General features: G+C 36.0%; 1 protein-coding gene across 1 annotated transcript in view; it reads right to left on the reverse strand.

The window, feature by feature from the left end:
• The window catches only part of STXBP4 (syntaxin binding protein 4), a 61,803-nt gene extending 43,713 nt beyond the window's left edge, over positions 1-18,090 (reverse strand). The window contains exons 1-14 of the mRNA XM_066565979.1: positions 18,023-18,090; positions 14,523-14,596; positions 14,229-14,324; positions 13,165-13,234; positions 12,280-12,354; positions 10,204-10,289; positions 9,455-9,581; positions 8,766-8,898; positions 6,610-6,716; positions 6,059-6,233; positions 4,990-5,068; positions 2,396-2,478; positions 1,812-1,908; positions 390-502 (exon numbers count right to left, since the gene is read on the reverse strand). Of these exons, the coding sequence (XP_066422076.1) occupies positions 390-502; positions 1,812-1,908; positions 2,396-2,478; positions 4,990-5,068; positions 6,059-6,233; positions 6,610-6,716; positions 8,766-8,898; positions 9,455-9,581; positions 10,204-10,289; positions 12,280-12,354; positions 13,165-13,234; positions 14,229-14,324; positions 14,523-14,596; positions 18,023-18,090 (1,383 nt within the window). The remainder of the gene's footprint in view (positions 1-389; positions 503-1,811; positions 1,909-2,395; positions 2,479-4,989; positions 5,069-6,058; positions 6,234-6,609; positions 6,717-8,765; positions 8,899-9,454; positions 9,582-10,203; positions 10,290-12,279; positions 12,355-13,164; positions 13,235-14,228; positions 14,325-14,522; positions 14,597-18,022) is intronic.
• Between the last annotated feature and the right edge of the window lie 4,891 nt (positions 18,091-22,981).

Raw genomic sequence — 22,981 nt, forward strand, 5'->3', positions numbered from 1 at the left:
GCATTATATTTTAGTGTTCATATATTAAAATACTCTTTTTTAAAGTCACCTCTAAAATAAAATGATTTTCACTGTAGCAGTAGTTCAAATCACTGGGCCCAGTAATTGTTTCTCACTCACACAGGTTGTAGCAATCCAAATTCTATTAAGAAACCTCAGTAAATCAATGTTGTCCAGACTTACAACAAACCACAATTTAATTAAATTAATTGCTTTCTACAAATCAGGCTGCTTTAAAAAAGCTTCACAGAAACTAGGTTATCTTAAAGAACCCCATGCTGCAAAGCTGTTTTAAACATCTGCCCAAGATTTGGAGTTATTTTACATCCAATAAACTCTCCCATAATCTCCTCCCAACTGTTAAAACACTGACCAGGCACATATTTTACCTGTGAGTCCTGTAAGCTGGCAACTTCACCCATCCCAAAGGTTTCAGATTTGTGGCCGTCATCAGCTTCATTTGATTGCACAGACAACAGATTCCTTGAAACTTCAATGAAATCTAGGAAAAAAACAGTTCAGATTTTGTTGTTGCAGCCTGGAAATTCAGTTTAGTAACAGATCATTGGTGCAACACAACTGCCAATATCACCACGAACAGCCACTCTGATAAATGCAGTTTTCTAAAGGAAAAAAAGAAAATCAGAGCGATATCTCCAAAGAGAAAGTTCTGGTAAAGCTGATAAGAATAAAAATGCCCAAACACATTGGAATTAAGTATCCTCAAAACAAATTGTGAAGGAGAAAAGAAAACAAAGGTGGTGTGAAGTTCACCTTCAAGGTACCTGAGAGGTTCTGCATTTGGCAGGTGTCTGTGAAAAATGAAATAAGTCTGCACACCAGGTATACACACCTGCCCTTCCAATCAATTGACCTTACCAGAGGAGAGAAGAAAAAGGAAAAATTTCCTGCTAGCTCAGAGCTCATGGTTTCCTTTTCAGACCCTTTATACCCCTGATGGAGGCTTGGTAAAATTGATGTTGACCAAGTTGAAAGTTTTAAATATAAACAGTCTCTAATGCACAATCAACATGACTTGGATTACCCATACATTTTGGACTTAAAAATTCTGCTACACTGTGACAGAAATGTGGAAATACAAAGGTCAGTTTACACGACATAAAATCTGATAGAACATCCAGTATTTTTCTTGCTGAAGATGTTTTTGGATGTTTAAGTACAAAATACTATTTTTCACACACTAGTGTTTTTCATAGACTTTAGGGAAAGGGAAATTTCTATCAGTTTTAGCATCAGAACCATCATGTCTCACAGTTTCTGAAAAATATTTTTAAATTGTGCGTGTCATCAACCAAAATTGTTACAACCACAAGAAGCAACTCATTCTCATCAGAATTAGGTTTAGCTGGAAGAATTGTGATGGTCTCCCTGCAAACCTGTTTCTATATGCAATAGTTAAAATATTCTTGCTTCCCACATACTGAAATTAAGTGATCCATCTGTTTACTTGCTTCAAGAAGCTTCTTTAACCATCAAAACTCTCCCAAATAATTTCTGGAAAAATTACAGTTCCCTATTGTCAGAACAAAAAATTCAAGATTTTCTGAGCACAAAATAAAACTTTCCCAAGGCTGCTCTTAAGAAAATAAATTTGTGATTTGCATTCCCATTACTTAGTTTCAAGTAAACTTCAAGCTTATTTTTTACAGCAAAATAAGGTTCTTGCCTCAAATTATTATTTTATTTGGAGCAGCAGCCCAATACTGACAAGAAATATATTAATGGTTATTATCTATAATTTTTGTATTCCTACTTTTCATTATTTTCTGTGGTAATTAACAAATTAATACCTCCAAAAGTCACTGTTCCTTTAGAATCTTTATGAAGTTGCTGCCTTAGGGCTTGCTGCTGTTCATCTGTGAGCTGAATCCCAAGATAATTCAGTGCCTGGAAGGAAAAACTTATTTTGGAGTGAAAAAAGAAAGGACTAAGGATAATGACTGCAGGGACATGGGGGAGTAATTAAAGACCTACACTTCAAAGAGCCTTTGTATCCTGGTACACTCTCACTGACAACACTTTTATTCCAGAGCCACTCAGTGACTTTTCCTTCTAATTGAGAGATGTTCAGATATTATTTAACCTTGAATATAGATGAGTGTAAAAAGCAAACCCCTTTGTCCTTAATAACTGCTTTAAAAATCCTGAGGGAAGTTCTGATTCCCAGAAGAGTTAATCAGTAATTAGATTAACAAAAACAGTAATTTGCCCAATACATAAACTGAAATATTGGCCTGCAACATGAAAGAATCACCAAATAGAAAATTGTGTGTCATTTATACTTTAAAGTCTTTCAGCCTAGAAATACTGTCCAGATGTTTTACCTGCATCATGAAGGGGGAAGAAGGAGAAATCAAGATTTTTAAGTATTTACCCTCTCCAGCTTTTCTGTTTTGAGATGAATACTCAAGTTCTTTCCTTGGGGCTCATAATCATCATTCTGGCTGGGGGCAATAACTAAGAGATAAAAAAAAATAAAGTAATATTAAAAAATAAAGTAATATTAATATTAAAGTAATTATTAATAGTGGTAACTATTGCTTTGAAAAAATTTGTTCTGAAGCTCTGCTCATCAAGTGGATGCCAGCTAAATACCCACCTGCCAAAAATACATGTTAATCCTTAGACTGGCTTCTTTTTTTAAAGGACATAATTGTAATCAACAAAAATTATGGCTATCAATCACTTTCACTATTTTTTTTGCATAAAAAAGTGACAAGTAGGAAATTAACAGAAAATAACCAGGAATAGCTTTGAGTGATCCATCAAGCATATGGCTTCTCCTTGTGGTATTTTCTCTCAGAGATAGACAGATACTCAGGAAACAGAAAGGGAAACACATTTGTGAATTCCAAGAGAGACCTCCAAGACACACCCTTAGTGTAACTGACAACTGGCACATGGAGTGATCTAGAAAACACTGGGGAAGAGAGGGAATGACCTGCTCCCAAACATGGGAGGGAGCTTAGGCTGAACTCCACAGGCTGCTCAGAATTTTTTCCTGGGAAGGTTCTTTTCTAAGAACTCCTGTCCATCAGGCCATCACTCATCAGCCCCTTTCTACCCTTATACTCAGAAACACAAGTTTAAATGGGTTTTTTGAGCTATCATCTTGGATTTTAGATGTATGCAAATAAAAAAAAAATCATTGTTTGCATTCCTTATTTATAAATATAATGTAGGTCTTAATTCATAATTTCATTAGTGAATTAAAAAGGTACTGAAATCAAACCAGTGTTTGACAAGTGAAGGATCTTGCAGTTTGAGATTCTCTCCAAAGGAACAGAAGGAATTGCAGAGAATTCTTTTTTTTTTTTTTAATTTTTTTAGTTTCACAGCATATCTGTTTCCAAGATCAAAGTAATTTACATTCTCTTTACATGCCAAAAGCATAAACCAAAATATCTTGAAAAATCTCTGACATTAACACCTCTCACATGCTATATTAAAGTCTGAAGGCAGTGAGCTAGAACCTTGGTGGAATTGGCTCAATTTCCCTTCAGCTCAGAATGAAAAAGCCTTGTGTGTGAGTTTGGGCAAAAAATTCTCAAAACTATGCTGATTTTTTTATAAAGTGTTAAAAACAAGAGTATCTCATCTAAGAGATGCTTTAATTTTTCAAGGTTATCTTTGAAAGTTTATCCTTGAAAAAGGGCAGCATGAAAGAAGTGGCAGGTTTTTCTAAAGATTTGCTGTTAAATAAGAAGAAAATGAAACATGACTAGAGCTGCAAGTATTTGTGCTTTCTGCTCTACTCCCTCCCTACATTCTTCAGATGTGTTCAGAGACTGTGCCCTTCCTGGTATCTTCAAAATAATAAGCTCCTGTGTACTGAATTATATTAACCAAGAGTCTTATATACTGAATATATTAAAAAATAAGACTTTTGCCTTGTTCCTTTGATTCAGTGTTTGTCATAGCCAATATGTAAAAACTGTGATCATTAATCTCCAGGTGTATTCAATACTAAAACTTTGCCAGTTTCAACAGCCTACATTTGGTCAGCTCACCCTTCAAGGAAGGGAACCAACTGGTCAGATTTGCAATATGGGAACTGGTTCATTTTAAACTTGAATATCTAATATGGGGTATAATAAATGCAGGTATAATTTAAATAATATCAGTGGAGAGATATCTGGAATGAATCAGATCCTGTGTATTTATTCTTCCTCTCCTCAGTACATTAGACATGAAATTGAGAAATTCAGCTTAATTGCTACTGCCTGAAGAAAAAGAATATTCAGGTCTGCACAGAGAAATACTGAACAGAGTCAGTTCTATCAGTGTGCCAACGGGGACTCCCATTATTGTGTCACACTGTTTCTAAATACAACATACTTGTTTCCCACAGGAATTACAATTGTTCAACTCAGATTTGGTTCTGACCATGTTTCAAAAACCCTGTTTTTCCTTAAATGTTGTTTTCAAAATATTTCAAGATGTGATCAAAGTAACTCTTGTCCTTGTAACAATGTCATGACTCTAAAACACAAATATACATGATATATTGTATTTGTTACTAATAGAAAAGCTGTTAAGAGGGCTGCATGTTAATTCTATCCTTTCAGTACGCTGCCCTGATTTAAGCAAAAAAGCCATGCAAGCAGCATACATGCCCAGAATTTCATCAAATCAAGAAAGCACAGTTTCTATGGCAACCTAATCTTGATCTATATGTGAGTCTTCATTATCAGGTTTCTACTGAGTCTATTATCATGACTGCTGTATAGCAAATGTTGTGATCACTCATTTTTGTTTGGTTTCAGCTGTTTGTTAGAGACAATGTAAGTTATATTTGACAGAAGCTACTAAAAATCCATTGATCTCAGTGCTTTATTTAGGAGTATAAAAACAGTGCAATATTCCCTTTTTTTTAAAGACTATTGAGTCTCACTATGCACTATGTTCTGTTTGACTGTTATTGAATGAGCAAGGAAAAGGGTGGCAGGGAATTAAATCAGCACTTACCCGTGGCAGACACATCAGCAGGATTGCTGTCTAGAGCAGTAATTGGAGATTGCTCTCCCATCTTGACTCCAGTTTCCATCTACAAGAGGAAATGAAAAGTCATGAAATACCATCTCTAAAGCAGATCACAAGTCAAACCAGAAATACAGGTTCATGAAAAAAGGGGCAGGAAGAAGGACTGGGGGAAGAAAAAAGGGCTGGGGAGATCAAAACAAGCCTAGGAGAAAAAGAAAGGCATGGAAGGGGTGATGCTGGTATCGAGCAGCATTGGAAAAAATCAGATTGGGGCCTCATCAAAACCTTGGCTTTTGAAAACCTTCACAGATTAAGACGGCACAGTCTCTCCAGGCAACCCAGTTTATATCCCTAATAGGAAAGAAAAATGGGCAAGAATTTTAAGTACAAATATAAGATTTGTATATAATGTTTTATATATCTGTTTTGACTTCGTATTTGAGAACATTTTATTCTTCCGTCTTCTAAGGCAATACTTTATTTATCTTTAAAAATATGATAAACTGAAAATCTGCCATCAAAAATTGAAATATTAGTTTTAAAATCTTTGTTCTCATGGTCAACATTACTTCTTTACACTAATGGTGAGCTGTATAAATTAAAACAATTGCTGCTTAGCCAAGAGAATGGGGGAAAACCCCATACTTCTAGGACTTTTTTTAAGCAAAAATCTCATTGTCACAGAGCAAGTGTGAGATTGTACTGTACTCACACATATGTAGTAAGCAGGGAGTGTTTTGTCTCTGAAATACATAACTATTTGTATCTAATTCCAAAACGTCAGAGAAACAGTGAAGGAGAACTTAGTATCTAAGAACACACTTAATGCTTATTTAATTTGTTTTCTTACCTCAAGTCAACTAATTCCTCTCATCAGTGTGGTTTACTCTCCTGTTATACAACAAGGTTTTTCCAAAAGTGTTGATAGTCCAAAGACAATATTGTGCAGGAAAACAGACAGTCATTTTCTTAATAAAATAGAACCTCAATTACAATTAGGAGAAAAACAACCATTTGCTCAGTTTGTTGTAAGAGGATTAAGAAGTACACTCACAGCATCTGGAGGGAATGGTGAAACCAGCCTCCCAGTAGGAGAGGGAAGAGGACCAAGTGTTGCAGCCTGTTGCTCTCCATGTGCTACAGAAGATGTTAAAGGATGCTGCAGATTCTGTGGAAAACTGTGTATGTTTTTCTGTCTAATAAAAGCTATCTCCCAAAAATTTTCAAACCTAGAATTAAAATTTTAAAAGTTTCAACATATTGTATACTTATATTATTCATAAGATTATACTTCTGCAAAAATTACACATTTCCAAACACCGTGTGTGGGTTTATTTAATTATTTTTCTAAAAGGATGTTTTGTTACCCATCATTACAAAGACAAATACTGTAATTTTTAAAAAAACATTAAAGTATCATAATTTTTCAGGTCTAAAAGGTGCACTTGAATCTTTTCTATGAAATAATATTACAACTGAGTATTTAAAAAAATCAGTATTCTTCATTTCTTCTAAGCACACAAAACCCCATTTCACATTAATCTGACCATAAATATGATCTATTAAACCATTTTGGATGATTGGCTGTTTGACAGTAGCAGATACCTCATCTTTGTTTTGTTGATTATACTTTTTGCCTCTTCATAGGAGACTCCAATCATGGACTCTTTGTTGATGGACACAAGCTGATCCCCAGGTTTCAATCGTCCATCCTAAAATAACAAATATAAAACCAAACCCACAAACTTGATATTAGTTGCTAACACTACAGAAAGAACTGTATAGTCACAGCACTTGGACAAATTCCCCTGGTTCTATTAGGACAAAAAATATCAAGAACAGCTCTGCATTCTGCCTGTGCTTGACAATCCTCCAGAAATAAACAGATTAAACAATCATCCCTTACCATGAAAGCAGTCATTATAAAAACTCAAAGAAAATAGACCTCAGAAATTGCAAAAAGAAGAACTTTGGACCCAGCTAAACATTTCTGTAAAAAAAAAAAAAACAAAAAACCATGGAAACAAACAACAGATTTTTCCAGCACTGACCCATGTGACTTTAGGAAGCTTCTTTACTAATTAATTCAGCTCTGAGCTGGATTAATTTGTATTTCAAAAGCAAATGTTCATGGCAATATATGGAACTCTTCAGACACTCACCGGCCATGTTAATGAGAAAACCAGATTGGTCTATTAGTACTCACCAGTCAAAACCATGACAGAAATAATATTGTCAGCATTGTGCTGACATTAATTGCATTGTGTTGAATTAATTGCAAACTCTCTACCAGCACAAGAACATTTCACATTTCTGTCCCAGAGACTCTTTTTTTACAGAGAGCTCTCAACAATTCAACTGGAAATTCATGTAATTCACCTATGGTTACAGAGTTATGACATTTGTCTAATGTAATACACATCATGTAACACAGAACATGTCTCTACTCTTCAGCTTCTAAGAAATCAAACACAAAATTACTCTATGTGAAAAAAAAACGTGTACAGAAGATAATACATAGGAAATAAATAAAATACCTTTTCAAAACCAGTATAATTTTACCTGCTTAACACACACATACCATAATTTTAGCTGTGTTGTTTCACACCTATGCCAGTACTTTACTACCTTTTTTTGTCACTTAGTGTTTTAGTTTTGGTTAAAGAATAAAGCTGTAGATCTTTCATTTTGCTTTCATCTAGCATGCTCTAAGATATCCAACGGTGCCCTCATGTGGCAGACATTTAAAATATGCTTCCTGTTTCACCTTCCCAAACAGGACAACCAGTACTGGGAAATCACCTCTATTATTGCTAAGATTAGAGCCTAATGGAAATTGATGTCTTAGCCTCAGTCTATTGATTATGTGTGATGGGCTTTAAATTATATGTTCACAGTGAGAAAAACATTTTAGAAAACACAACAAAATAGGAGAAAATAAAAGATAAATGATTACCATTTACCTACTGAAAGAGGTCTTTGAGAAATATTGCATTTGTATCTTCCAGCTTGCATTTTAGGATTAAACTTAGTCTACAGAAATCCAGTAACAAATAGTTATAAACTGCCTGGGGACAAAACCCACTGCCATGAACTGAGCTCATCCTCTCTTGCTGGGCCAGAGGCAAAGCTGGTTATCTACACTTCCAAATAACCATAATTACTCAGGATGCCAGAGGAGACACTTGGATAAACAGTTCTGTGTCCCTGAACCAGGATATTACAATATTTATTTACTTTTTACACTGACAAATCCCCCTGATTTACACATTGCATTTGTCACAAATTAAAACAGTAACCAACACCAATTCATACATTTTATTAGTCTGCACTTTCAGAATATTTTTTTCTAATTTGCCTACACAATGATTTCCAACTGCAAGGATCCATCTAAATTAAGTCTCAGGGAGATATGATTTTTTGAATGTCCAAGAAAATAAAGAGGTGCAATCTGTAGCTCTGTCCCATCCTTCCTGCATTACTTTGCATCATGCAATCTTCTTATAGAAGTTGCTTTTGTACCTTCTCACACATAAACTGAGGAATAAGATCCTCATTTACCTCAAATGAACTTATGAATAAATTTTCATTACCATGTAACTCTGTCACACTGCAGTGAGATAATTCTGTTAAAAGAGAGGGCAAGGAGGAACATAAACACATTTTGTATTTAAAGTATAACTTCAGATGTAGCATACCAAAGCAATTAAGGCAAAAAATACAGGTGTCTGAAGGGGAAGGAAGGGAAAAAAGGCCTTTACCTTATGGCAATCACCACCAGGGATAATTTCTTGAATATATACCAAAGGCCCTTCATTTCTGTTAATTCCTCCCACAATATTCAAACCTAGGTTTGTTCCTTTGCAAACAGAGATAATCTGAAAAGCACTGTCACTAGAGACAAAAAGAGAAAGAAAAACAGAATTACTTCAGAGAACTAGATAATAAAGACTGAAGCAGTAGCTTATTTTATCTTACAGGTTTTACAAATATGTATTACAGTAACAAATAGAAATATTATACATTTAATCTCAGTGTTCAAATATTACACTATTTACAACAAAATCAGCAACCTCAGGCACTTCTGACAATTACAAAAAGAATTTATACTTTATTTTACAAGGCTAAAAACTCCTGTCTACTATATAGAGTAGAAATATATACTATATCCCAAGGCTTATGGGATATAGTATAAATCAGGAACATTAATTCATTAGAAGACACAAAAAAATTAACCTGATTAATCTTCTTCTGCCACATGAACAATAAATAAATAGAAAGAAAACTTATTAGTCTGCAATGTCGATGGTATTATGAGCTACAGGACTAGAAGTTAAAAAATAAAACCAAACTTTAACACTTAGTGCTCAACCCAAATTTTCCTGACCAGCCAAGTAACAGCATTTCCTGCAGCTCCCCCAAGAGAGGCTCAGTCAGTTTTGGAGATTACTTTGGAAGCTTTGGGGATGGTGGTGGGACAGAATTATTTCTGCTGCTGCTGATGTTATCCTTCAACTGCAACTGAGGACTCTGTGACCTTGAGGATGACCCAGAAGAAAGGCTGTCTCTAGATTTTGCTTCAATAAAAGAAATAAAAATAAATAAATGAATAAAAATCACATATGGGAAAAAGCACAAAATTTTAACTCATGTAAGGAAATTCAGTAGGACTATTTTCATATTAGAAAAAAGACAAACTAAGCAATCAGACAAAAAAAATGCCTGTACAGTAAAGAACTGAGAGCCACCCAGAGTTCCAGGAATAATTTTTTAAAACATAACAAGTGATGATTTTTTTCAAATTGGGTGCAAAATACAAAACAAACTAATCCCCCATGCTATATAAAGGCATCTCAATTAGGCAGCAGTTCGAGAAAGATTAGAATTTATAGGGCTCTGGATCAAATTTCTATTAGCATTTTGTGGCACATTTTAGCTACAAATACAAAAAAACTTTTCATATAAATAATTAGTTAAAATTTAAAGTAGATACCAGTATATTTATTTAAAAAGCTAGGGAAACTGACACACAAGTTCCTCAAGGTACATGTGTGTTTTGTTTGACTTACAGCCACTTCCTCCAATACACCTTCTAAATAAAGGAATTTTTTAAGGAATTTTTTAAGTACAAGTTTCTACTCCACCCAAAGCTGATTTTTGTCCCCCAGGATTGTTTCAGGCTGGGAAGTGATCTCTCACCAGCTAAATGATGTGTTGGAGAAGTTCTTGCAGAGGTTGTGTCACTGTGAGAGCCATACTTATCCATTAGGTCATGAAATTCTTTCCTGTGCCAATAAAAAGATTTTCTTTGTCAGTTTGAATGGATCCTGTGAAACCTGCACTGCTTGTACTGAACAGCTGCTCCTCCTCAGAGAAGGAAGCTCAACCTCCACTGAAAGAGGAAAGCCCTGTCAAACGGCCAGAAAAGGCAAAAAAACCCCCAAAACATAATGCATGATAAAGATGGGAAAAAACCAGATTATGGACAAAATGGACTATTGGTACAAAAGCTTTATTTTTACCTCTCTTTACCCTGAATTACAAAACTTGAAAAACTTGCAATACAATCAACTACAGATAATAAGACAGTGGTACTACCGAGCTCCAGAACAATTTCTTTATATTAGAGGGAATCAGATTATACACCTATAGCATACTCTTGTTTTTAAAGAATGCTTTTCGTTCAATTACACTGAACAAGAACCCAGAAACGACTGACAAAGATATGGCTCCTTAAAAACAAGAGGACAGAAGACATTATTTAACTACTTTATTTTACTATTTATTAACTACTAAAAGCCAAAAGCAGAAATTCCTTGCAGACACCATTCCCATTGTAACAGACAGGCAAAGACATACATCTTGCATGACAGGCATTGAAGAAAATACAAAAATACCTGATTAATCTGATATTGAAGCCAGCCTAATTTAAGAAAAAAAAGTTTCTAATCTGAGGTGTGATTACCTCAGTGATAACTGATTTAAAAGATAAAAATAATCTAGAGTGATGTAAGCCAGAAACATCACCAAATTAATATACAGAATTAGTCAGAGAGAAAAGAAATTAACTGATTGCAAGGAGGGTAATTCCCAGGTAATTCCAGTTTGACTTCTGAAGGTTGTTCAAATATGCTGGGTGTATTCTTTTTTAAAAAAGAACAACATTTATTGTGCTAATGTTGACCCCAGGGTACACACATAAACACAGTTGAATGTAAATCAAATAATGTTTAAGCATAGAATGTAAAGTCATAAGGTGGCTGGTAAGGGACTGCATGGAGTGGAAAATTCTGCCCAGGCCACTGCACTTCCCCCCCAGAGTGGTTAAAGGACTGATGGATTTTAATTATTCAAGGAGTTTACAGGAACTAGGCCAGTATGCTTTAGATAAAAGTAGATTAAGAGTGGACCTCGCATATATCTAGGCAGTCTGAAAAAAAGGAGAGATCAGAGGCTACAGAGTGATTTAGATGTTGAATTCAAGGAACAGAAAGAGGAAGCTTAACTTGGACAAAAGGCTAAAGGAATTTAGAGAAAAATCCTTTATGGGGAGATTACTCTGGAAGTGGAACATCCCAGGAAAGGCAAATAACAGCAGATACTCTTGCAATGATTATCAAAAATAATTACATAACAGCTGTTTTCTCCTGAGATTTAAGTCAAAAGGGGATACAGACCTGGTTTGTCACATTGCTGATGATTCTCTGCCAACATTGGTTTATATGTTAAACTTTCATCCGTCAGGTTAGAGCAGTATTTAACATAAATGTCCTTAAAATGACTATACTTTAAACTACCTGCTTCAGTGAATAGTTTAACCTACTTGCCTGAACTATTCAAAGCTCATTAGAAATTGAAAAGCAAACTTCTGAGGGGAAAAAAACAACTGAATCTGCCTTTTGTCAGAAGGCAAGACAAGTTTAAATCTGGTTCTTTGGTAGCTCTAACAGAGTCCTCACTTTTCATTATTTTAAAATGTGAGGAGTATTTCAAAAACTATCACAGCAGATAATTTTTAATGGTATTAGGTGTAAATATAACATTACAATCCTCCTCTTTAAACTGAAGTTGGCCTGAGCTTGCTACTTGAAGTGATTGATGAAAGTGATCTCAGAATGAACTGGTATCAAATACCATGCAGTAAAACGTGACGTGTGGTGGAATTCTGCAATTAAAACGAATCTGAAACAAAAATTCATGCAAGCTCACCCACCCACCCTGAGATACAGCACTGGACTTTTATTAGTTTTGAGGTTAAAACAATTTTTCTCTTACTTTGCTTCTTCATCTCTAGCAACGAGCAGAGACATGTGATTAGAGGCGGAGGCTGTTCTCAAGATGTCAACAGCCCTAGAAGGGGGCAGAAGAAGGCCAAATAAATATACTAGGGTGCTGGCAAGAAGTGAGCAGTGCTAGAAGATGGAAAATGGACAAATTGCTAAGGTAGTTAATAATTTTCATGGTCAGATACAGAGAAAAGAGTTTGGCAGCAGCAAAACTTAAAGTGAGCACCAAGGAACAGAGCAGAAGACAGGCTGTGGTGCATCTGCTGACAGCAATAAACTGGGACTGACCTCTCTTTCCCTTCCCTTCTGTCCCCATCCCTCCTTGGGCCACCCTGCTGCCTTCCTGAGCCTCCTTCAGGATTAACAGCCCACGCCAACAAAAGCTACTGCTCAGGTGTTCCTGGCTCAGAATATCCCCCAGCAATACAAACGGCAACTTCCTTTGCATTTTCAATCTCCATCTCCAGCACTGAAAGCTGCACTGATCTCTACAGATCCAGCCACAGCAAACACCTACAGCTCCTTCTCCCCCCTTCATTGTGCCATTACATGATTGCTGCCACCATTTACATTCATCAGGACTGAAGCAGCAGGTAGTTGTATTAACAGCTTCTACAGCTGTTTTCACACACATGCTGTAATCTGTGTCATTAAGAAACCAGCTGATTCTGCTGGTACAGAAGCATATAAAATCCTTCACTTTTCTACAACAGTTTTGCTGCATTAGATCTATAGGATTAATTACTTGTGAGTTGAACTCCAAGGATCTCAGGGGAGCTGTGCTCTTTCAATCAGTCACTGATAGTGTCCAAAATAATCCATGTATAACATATTCCAAGCTGTAATAAACATTTGGGAATCAGCACAAACATACCTTTCATTTGTTACTCCAACCAGGTTTTCTCCATTGACATCCAGAATTAGGTCCCCAGTGAGCAAACGGCCTTGAAATGAAACCAACAGTGATTGATGAATCAACAAGAAAATGGTGAAGGTATTGTATTAAACCAGGTATTAACCCAGGACTTTCCTTTCAATTTTATGTGACTTAATGCATTAAACAACTTTATGACCCTTGGCACCTGATCCTAAGTAAGGCAGATAATTGAAATAAGACTAGAACCTATAAATCAATCTTACTAACAACAGAATAGCCAGCAAAAATAACTGTCATTTAGCTATTTTTACTACTTACACACAGCAAAAATCCTTTTGAGACTAGAATTTATAGTTTACAGTTGTGGAACTAATTTTATTTGACTCTTGCTCTTAACATTATTGTAAGTTACCATGTGTGGATATATTAATATTTTAGACATCAATAAAGTCAGTTAAAAGATATTTTAGAACCAATTCTACCTTTAACCTCCTGAAAATCTCAAGTTTAGGAAGTTGATGCAGATTATTTCAAATGATCATTTTGCACAAGACAAGCTAGAATCTCAAAAAAAAACCCATACAGAGAACTAGGATGGAAGTCTGTAGCTTAATTATTGCACTCTACTGAGAGTAATTTCTTCTCTCCACACAGACTTTAGCCACCAGCACACCAACATTAAAAAAATAGTAATAAAAATTATCAGAACTTATTAAAAATACTAGGTTTATACAGGAAACCTCACTCTTATACCTTATACATTAAAAGTGATTCAGCATCTCAACACTCACTCAACAGAGGTGCCAACTGCCAGAAAGATTGCCAGTTGCCTTCACCAGCCATATCTAGATTTGAACACATATTCAAGACCTGAGTGTATTAAAATCTTTTTCCATAAAGGTTCCAAGTTTCATTTATTTATCTTAAAGTAAGCTAACACCTCATAGATCCTGACCAAACCATATTATTTTAAATATCCTTACCCATAAAGTAAAACAGACTTCTTTTGACAGCTTTTTATATGCAGTGTGTATGTAGCCAAAAAAGTTAAAATTACTTACTATCTGTAGCAGCCACGCCCCCAGGTAGAATTCTCTTTATGAAAATCCCATAATCTTCTGCTGTTTGTGCCCGATAACCTCCAATAATTTTAACTCCTGAACAACAAACAAAAAGATAAAAGTGAAAAATTGGTTATTCCACCTGTGGTTAGAATTGGTTATTCTATTGTGGCAAATGTATTTGCAGTCAAATCCATGAAAGCGAAATAAACTTTCCTGATGCCAGGTATGAGCTGGCAAAGGTGTTTTTAGGTTTGATTTACTCAGAGTAACAGAATGTGCAATCTTAGTTACCTAATCCATTCTGGCAATCAGAGAAAGAGATGCGGTGAACAGCTCGATTTATTCCATGAGGGCCCATAATGGTCCTAAGGAGCAAAATAAAATCAAATTACAGAAATGTAGGTAGAGCTATGTTAACAAAGAAGAAATTACAGTGACTGTGTTTTCAACTCAAATACAAACCCAAACCAACTTTCTCCACTGACAACTTCATATTGTTTGATATCTATGAGCCACCATCTCCCCAGCCAAAAATCAATCTGTTCATCACAAATATCAGATGAAAAGGTACAATAAATATACAGAATTTACTTCCTTTTCCCCCACAGCTGAACTGTGAATCCCAGGCTGAACTGTGAATCCCACTCTGTGTAATAAAGGCATTGTGATTAAATATAAACAAAAGTCCACAAGCTGGTCCATCTTAACATTTAGGCAAGAAAAACATTCCTTAAAATCAGTTTTCATTAGGTAATGAATATTTGAACAAAAGCACAGCTAAGCCAATGCACAAAATTATTTCCTAAGATATCTAAAATATAATTTTTTATATTTATGGACATAATATTTTCCCAAATCTACTTATTTCTTCACTCAACATTGATTTCTGTCTCTATTGTAAAAAAGGTTTCTTTCCAAACTCTTTTGCCTGATCCTCTGTGTACCTTCCCACTCCAAGGGGAAACACCAGGATGGCACTTGGAATTGTATAAAGGCAGAGAAATATTTTGAAGGCAGTTGATCATGCAACAGACTTAAAAAAGAATACAAAGTAAAATTAAGAGTTTTGAAACTTAAATTTACAATTTCATCAGACTCATGACCAGCACACTGCTCTGAGAATGCAGAGTATTAAGAATGGAAATAAATCCAGATTACCCTTTACCAGGTTTTATTTTCATGTAGATCAATTACAGGTAAAAAAAAAAAAAGTTAGTTGTATTATATCTCCTCTGTCCTTTCACTGCAATATTTTTGAAGAAGACTCAGCAGATCTCTTCTAGAAAAGAGCAGAAGCACTACTGAGGTTTTTCTGCTTTGACCTACATATTGCTCTACATTAGATAGAGTTGTATTTTCTAGAGGGTCCTAGTGAAATGTAAAAACAAGAATTCATTAGCAGGGTGGGAAAGAAGATCAAAGTGGAGGACACAGTGACCCAAATCCTTCCAACCTAATCCAGCACACAGCCTGAACTCTATGCCTGAAACTGGGTACATCTGCAAAAGCCAGAGTACATCATTAAAAGGTGCTGTGCCAGAAGGAAGAGAGAAATCCAGAAAGTTCAAATGTTCTTAAATTCTAGCACAAGCCAAGAGATTCAGCTTCTAAAGAACATCTGCAGTTCTTTTGGTTTTGGAAAAGAAAACTGGATGAGATTTGTTTATCAAATGATAAACACTAGCTCTGAAAAGCAACAATTTCCCAAAATCTCATATTTCCAAGTATTTGCAAAATTAGCCTTTGCTTTAGAAAGGCTGGCCACAAGAAGAGACCTAATAATTCTAATAACCTTTAAAAACAAAAAGTAAACCTATTCTTAAAGCACTGTGTAATTTTCACTGTAGTATTTCTTGAAGGATTTGTTTCACAGGCTAAAAAGAAATAACAAAACCCGGTGGATTTGGTGTGTGTTTGACAGGACTGCACATGACCATGCCATGATATGTCAGAGCATAAGGTACCCTTTGTAAGGCTAAAAGTGAACCAAATTGCTTTTACTTAATCACAGCCTGAAAGGAAGAACAAATCCCCAAGCCCAATATTTATTTAAGAATACCCTTTGGACAACCTCCTACTCCATGACAAGAACAGAGTATTTTGCATTACTACCCAGTACTGTCACTGCAATTATTCCACAAATTGGTTTTGAGGCTGAAGGACAGCATCCCAGTCATGCTTTGTCCTGCTCTGAAATCTTAAACAAGGCACACTGATCTTTAAAATAGGCAATTATTCTTTTTTTTTTTCTTCTTCTCTTGCCTTTTGCTGCTTACTGCTGTTGGTTTTGCTTTACCATTCCCTCTCAGCAGTTTTCATACAGCAGTTTTTTGGTAAAAATTAAAAAGCAAGAACAGAAGTTACTTCAACCTCACACAAACCGACACAGAGGTTTTACTTTCGCAAAGTCTGAAAAGATCAAATCTCAGACTTTAAGTCTGAAGTTTAGAGTTTGCCAGAAATTGTAGAACCTCTTTATATACTACCATATAAAACAATAATGAAATATGATCAAATCTAAGAATAGGACAATCAATAGGAAAGAATCTACATTTTCAGAAGTAACTGGCAATGCTTTCCAAAGAGAGATCCTAACGGAACTAAAATGGATTCTGACAAAGAAGACACAGAGAACACACAACTAATTGTTATTATTAGTCAGTGGAGAGGAGTAAGGTATCTCTGAAACACTGGAATTGTGATGCTGCCACCTACAATGAGAAATAATGACACTGTGGACAGACAACTTTTACAAGGTACTCAGGTCTGTTTATGCTCTAAAAACTAAATCCCTCCAACACATGCAGTTTAAAATTACTTGATCACATAAAGGCAAAACCAAAGATTTTCAAATGCCCCAAATTTGTTTAGCATATCACATCTAGTCGACTTTCAGGGTTAGGGTTTTTTTCCCCCATATAACACCGATCTTCAAGTCAAGCTACTTGTCATAGTTCTAACAAAATAAACAGAGCTTTAACAATTTCACTGTAAAATGACTTGGGTACTTGGGTTCAGTACCCATCCAACATTTTTTTTATGTCATCAATTTCAATATTTGTGAAATATTAGAATATTTTCCCCAGAGCTTTAGAAACATGCTCAACAGTATAAATAAGGAAATATACTTTTAAACCAGTTGGCAGTAGTAACAAAAAATAATTCAATTTTTTTTGCAGAAAAATATGCAAATTAAATAATCAGTTGTCACTACTCATTTTTTGAGGTCAGGCAAAAGTATCTGTAAGGAAGGTTTTAGCACACAGAGAAGATGTGAGGCAAGACATGAAATAAACAAGTAAAACTCACCAAAATTTACACTGTAACCTTCTTACACTAAAAAATACTAAACTCAACACTCTAGCTGAAGTCCTGGAATGCTAACAGACTAAGTGTGCAACATTTTGTCTAGATGCTCCAGTAAAGGCAATTAAAATGAACCTGCTTCTATTACTTTTTAGCAGCATACACAAAGAAGTTCAACAACTTTGGGTTTTATTTCTTTTAGTACTTATCAGAACACACAGATCCAGATATTCATCTGATCTCCATTCCTGAGAAATTATAAGTCATTTATGTGCACAAACAAAACATTTACCTATGTTTATCAACGGGAGAATAATACACTTTACTGACAAAACACATATCACTTGACACACAAAAATCTAAATTATAAACTCTGGCTGTTGATGAAAAGAAGCTGAAAATGATCAGCTTTTAAATGATCTTTCCTGTACTTTGCCCAATTACAGACTAGAGCAATGCCCTCAGAACTGAATGGTTCAGCATACCAGTATAAGAGAGAGAGACCATCAAAACGCTCTGGTTCATCTTCAGCTCCTGGAGAAAGCAAGGACATCCTTCAGCCCAGCAGGAAAAACAAGGACAACACAACCAAAACACGCTGGAGGTTTCCAGTTCAGCCGGATAAAGGTTATGAGCAGGATGATTTCTGCTAACAACTAAAAAACCCAAACACAGAGCTCCAGCTGAGCGTTCTGCCTACTTAATCTTCTCTGAAAGCCTCTGCGTCACATGCACTAATTCACCTAGAGAGGTAATGCTTACTTTTTCTCTCTTTGAAACGGCCATTTAGCGCAACTTTAAAGATTGATAAATGCAAAGGACAAAATTTACTACACTGTGATTAAGCAATCTAGATCCAGCAGCCAAAGGCAAATGCGATGATTAAAAGCAACTTATTTCCTCCTGGTCTTCTAAAATTTATTTACATACACCCTGCAAACAAGGTCAAAAGCAGTAACTCATGACCTTTCTAAAGCAATCTTCCTAGCAGACTGCATTATGCACAGCCACACAAAAGGGAAAGTCAACAAAGCAGACTGGGAGTATTAATGAAACAAATGCCATTATGCTATTACTTTTCATTCTCAATCATGGTACTGGCTTGTGCCATGATCTAACTTGATTTTTAGACTTTCAAGATACAGCAGTCAAAAGCCAACACAGAACTTGGGTTATTTATTTTCTCTAGAAATACAAGCTGACATGTACTTTTCTGTGAAAGGAAATAAAACTGCCAAATTTATGTCATTACACTGCGAATAATGTAGTTTAAGAAGTCAAATGTATCACCCTTGTTCCCAGAGGTCAGATCCTGTGACAGGAGACTTGGTCTTGCAGAGAAATGCACATTTTCAGAAATTCTGATCATTGACACCAGTTTGGTTAATGAATGTTTCCTTCCAGGCTTGCCACAGAAGCACCCCTACTACTCCCCCTCTCTCAAAAGATCATAACATGACTGAGCTTGAAATGAAAGCCTACTACCCTGTGTTCACTGAGGGCTTTAAGTAGAAAGGTGAATCCTCTCTAGGCAGGAGCAGCCCTGTGATCAGACAGCATCTGTCAGGCCTGGAGGTGCAGCAGGAGGGCTGGCTACGCCAGGAATGCAAAAGCTTATCTCAGGCACCTTTTTTTTTTTTTTTTTTTAAAGCTGCAGTGACTGTGGTTTCATTAGCAGATAATCCTTCTGGGGAAAGGATGCCTTTGCTGAGAGACAACTTGCTGAACAGCGTTCATAGAGAGTGGTCAGTCCTGAAAGCCTGCAATGCACACACAGAAGGAGCAGAGTGACCCACCACAGATTAAGGAGTAGATCAGAGATGGAAATGGGAACATAAAGCAGCCTTCCCAGTTCCCAAATAGTGAAAAACCCCACTGGCACAGTGACCACATCCATTCAGAGATGGAAATTTGCCCCTTTGCAGCATTTCCTCAGTCAGCTCACTCTGCTGCTGTTACCGGCATTACGGAAAAGCCATTGATATTGTAAGCCTCATATCAATTAGATTTGCTCTAGGCAAGGTTACAGAAGATAAAGTACCAATAGATTTTCTCCAACAAAATGAGCTCTGTATTTAACACCAGTGGAGTTCAATTTGTGGTATCAATATCAGGAGCATTTGTCAAAATACATCACTCAGACCAACCAGCATCACATTTTCTGCTATAGAAATCCCCCAACTAACACTGGCTCAAGGCTCTCCAATTTCCTTGTTAAAAAGCAAAAAGTTATTTTTATTAAACCAGACATAACAAACTTCTGCACAATTTAAGCAGGTATAAAGTAGTATTAACCTTATTGCTCTGATTTTATTAGCTATTACCAGTAATACATGACTTGTTCAGAAGATTGCTCCTCCACCCCTTCTTCAAAGTAAACTGTGCTTTGTTCAGCTTCCTGAACTCATCTCCAAGGCTTCTATCCCTCTTTACCTTCAAATTCTGTTGCTGTGCTGCTTTTAATGAATGACAGCATTATTGATTCTCTTGCAAGTGCTCTGCCTTTCAAGAAAACGCTCAGAAGAACACAAATTACTTTTTACTTCCAGAAAGATCTAGGAAAATTGTAATTAAAAACTCCATGAAATTTAGTATAAATAAGTAAGACTAAATGTTCAAGAGCTGTCGTTTGTTGTTAAGTAAGATTCATTTCCAAACAGCTGGAAAACTATTCCATTCTAGCCACATTTATAATTACAGCTTGCCTCTCCCAAGGGAAGTTTTGCAATGCTTTAGCAACTGAGATGGATTACATGATATTTTAGCAGATGACAAAAAGATTTCCAGAATCTTTGGAAGTTCGATTCACAAGATCTTTTTTGTTATAAACAAACCAAAAGCCTTTTACAAAAATCCTATACAAATCCATTATACAACTGCAGCTTTTCAGCTTCCCTAACCCCAAGTTCAGATTTTAAGGACCATAGGCAAAGGAATGCTGTATCATACATCATGGATGAGCACTCAGTATGATCCATCCAAACCCACTCATTATTCAAAATACATTCTGCTGATTAGGCTATAAAGGTTAAAAGAAAACATGGGTCATTATATGGCAACTGTTAAGCCTAAAAAAAAACTTAGGCAACATTGTAATTGTGGAGAAGCATGAATGGTTTGAAGCTAACCCCCTGCACAGAGAAGAAAGGTATGATTTAAAGTTCAGGTAAACCTCAGTTAACATATAACCAAGTCCATTCTTGGAAGCATCATCTTCTACAAGAAATAAAAGTACAGAAAATGACAGCCTGCCATCAGTATGCAGCTGAAGTGCAGTTTTAGATGCCTTTCCTGTTCATCTCTAATGTGAAAAACCACCTTTGGAATACAGTGACCGAGGAACTACTCATGTAAACTACTCATCTTTCACATGACTCTAGCAAGCCACAGCCGTCTGAAAGATGTATCTTTGTGATCACATAGAATTTCCATCAGACAAGCAGAGTTTTGGCTTCTTTAGGTCCCAGTAAAAAGCAGGTCAGCTTTTTGAATGTTTTGTGGTTTTTCTTTTCTAACCAATCAAGTTATTTATGAGGTGGCATAATTCTAAATCTTAATGTTAAATTTTTTATTATTCTTCTGAATACTCTTTGCTGGATTCTATTGCACAAGTACAACAAACATGGTAAGTCCAGCAAGAGCTGCCTGTGCCTGGTTTTAATTCTGGTTTTGATGAGAGCATTGGCGTGGTTATTTGGCAGTTTGGAAAGAGTCTGGAGTTACACTTTTCAATCATGACTGAATCCATGTTTGACATTTAGAATCTGATCCAACTTCTAAGTAGATAAGATTATGTTTTACAGAATGAACATAATTTTTTTATATCCTGCGACATTGGTAAAAAATATAATGGTTCCTAAGTACTACATATAAAATATTAAAGGTATAGAAACAGAGTAATCTGAAAAAGTAATGCACTGTAATACAAAACCTCTAGTCTTATGCTACTGCAGGTACCCCAGATGTACAAAGAAGTGACCTACTATATACAAGCATGTTTTCATAGTTCAGAAGCATTAAATTAAGAAATCTCTATGCAGGGTTTTATCTCTACAAAACAAGTCCTAACCAAGTGCCAATTAAATTAATGAAAAGCTTAAGGGACAATTCCTTCCTTAAAGTGTAAATTCACAGGTGTTGGTGTCAGCTTTCCTACGACATTACTGCAGACTATTTCAATATCAAAGTTAATTTTCTTTAAGTCTTCATCAAGACAAGATCCTACCAATGAAACTGCAAAAATTTTAATATTATAATCCATTAAGTGTATTTCTGCATCTAGGGAAAAAAGTACTTACTCCTTCTCTGTATTTGTGAGGGGATCTGCACTGGACATCTTCTTAGATGCACTATTAAAATAAAAGTTCAAAATTAAGAGCTCTGACACATGAAGAACAGGCTCCTACAAGATCAAAATCTTCTAAAATAGGAAAAAAAACAGATTACAATTCTAGGATGATACAACATAACTGCTGAAGGCAAAGACAATCCCTTTTTTCCCCATGTAAAGTTACTTGGAAAGGGAGTGGTGTTTTGTGTGTCTTGTTTTCTCATGTTTTTTTAACTTACACTCTGGTATTTAGTGTCTCTGAACTTCTCACATGAAGTACGTAGAACAGGCCAAAACACACAAAATGGGCTTACACACCACTAATGTAGCAAAAGCCCCAGAAATTCACATTGTGTTTTTATTAGTACATACAACAGGTTGACAGGAAATACAACCATGGATGTACTGAACCACAGTCATTTCAGAAAGTGCTAAAAAAAGCATTAATGCCAAAAAGATCAGTTTGTATCAGCAGTAGGAAATCTTCCTGACCTTGTGAGGTGCATGGCTGAACCCTCACATGCCACAACCCAGAAAAGGAATTATTTCCAAAACAAGAGGGGCAAGAAACTCTCCCAACACACAGGCAAAGGCAGCACAGGTGCTCCTGGCACCAATGTCACACCATGGACCCTGGCCAAGATACAGCAGAATCCCCAGGTGGTGTCAGCCTCCACAAAACCACTCCAATTCCTGCATGTCTGCATGTCTTATTGTGTGAAAAAGATGTTAAATCCACGTTGGAATGCCACAAATGCTCCTGCAGTAAACATTTTCAGGTTTTGCTCACTAAAGAACCAAAAAAACAGTCATCTGAAGACAGGGGAACTAACACACTATGGCTACACCGAGCCTTTACCATTCTCTTATTCAACGTGGAAAATGAAGAAGTACCAGGAACTGCCAGTCCTTGTGTGATTCACCTTACTGGAACCACCACAGAAGAGAGACACAGCTCTAAAGCAGTAAATTCAAGTATTGCTACAGCAAATTTTATTACAGTGCATGGCACTAGCCGTGTGAAAAACTATTGTTTGTGAACTTGCCCGACTCTGCCCGTCCTCAGGTTACCGCTGTTTACTAACAACGCTCGCTACCTCTGCAGCGTGTCAGT

The sequence above is a fragment of the Molothrus aeneus genome, chromosome 26 (assembly GCF_037042795.1).
Source record: "Molothrus aeneus isolate 106 chromosome 26, BPBGC_Maene_1.0, whole genome shotgun sequence".
Lineage (NCBI taxonomy): Eukaryota > Metazoa > Chordata > Aves > Passeriformes > Icteridae > Molothrus > Molothrus aeneus.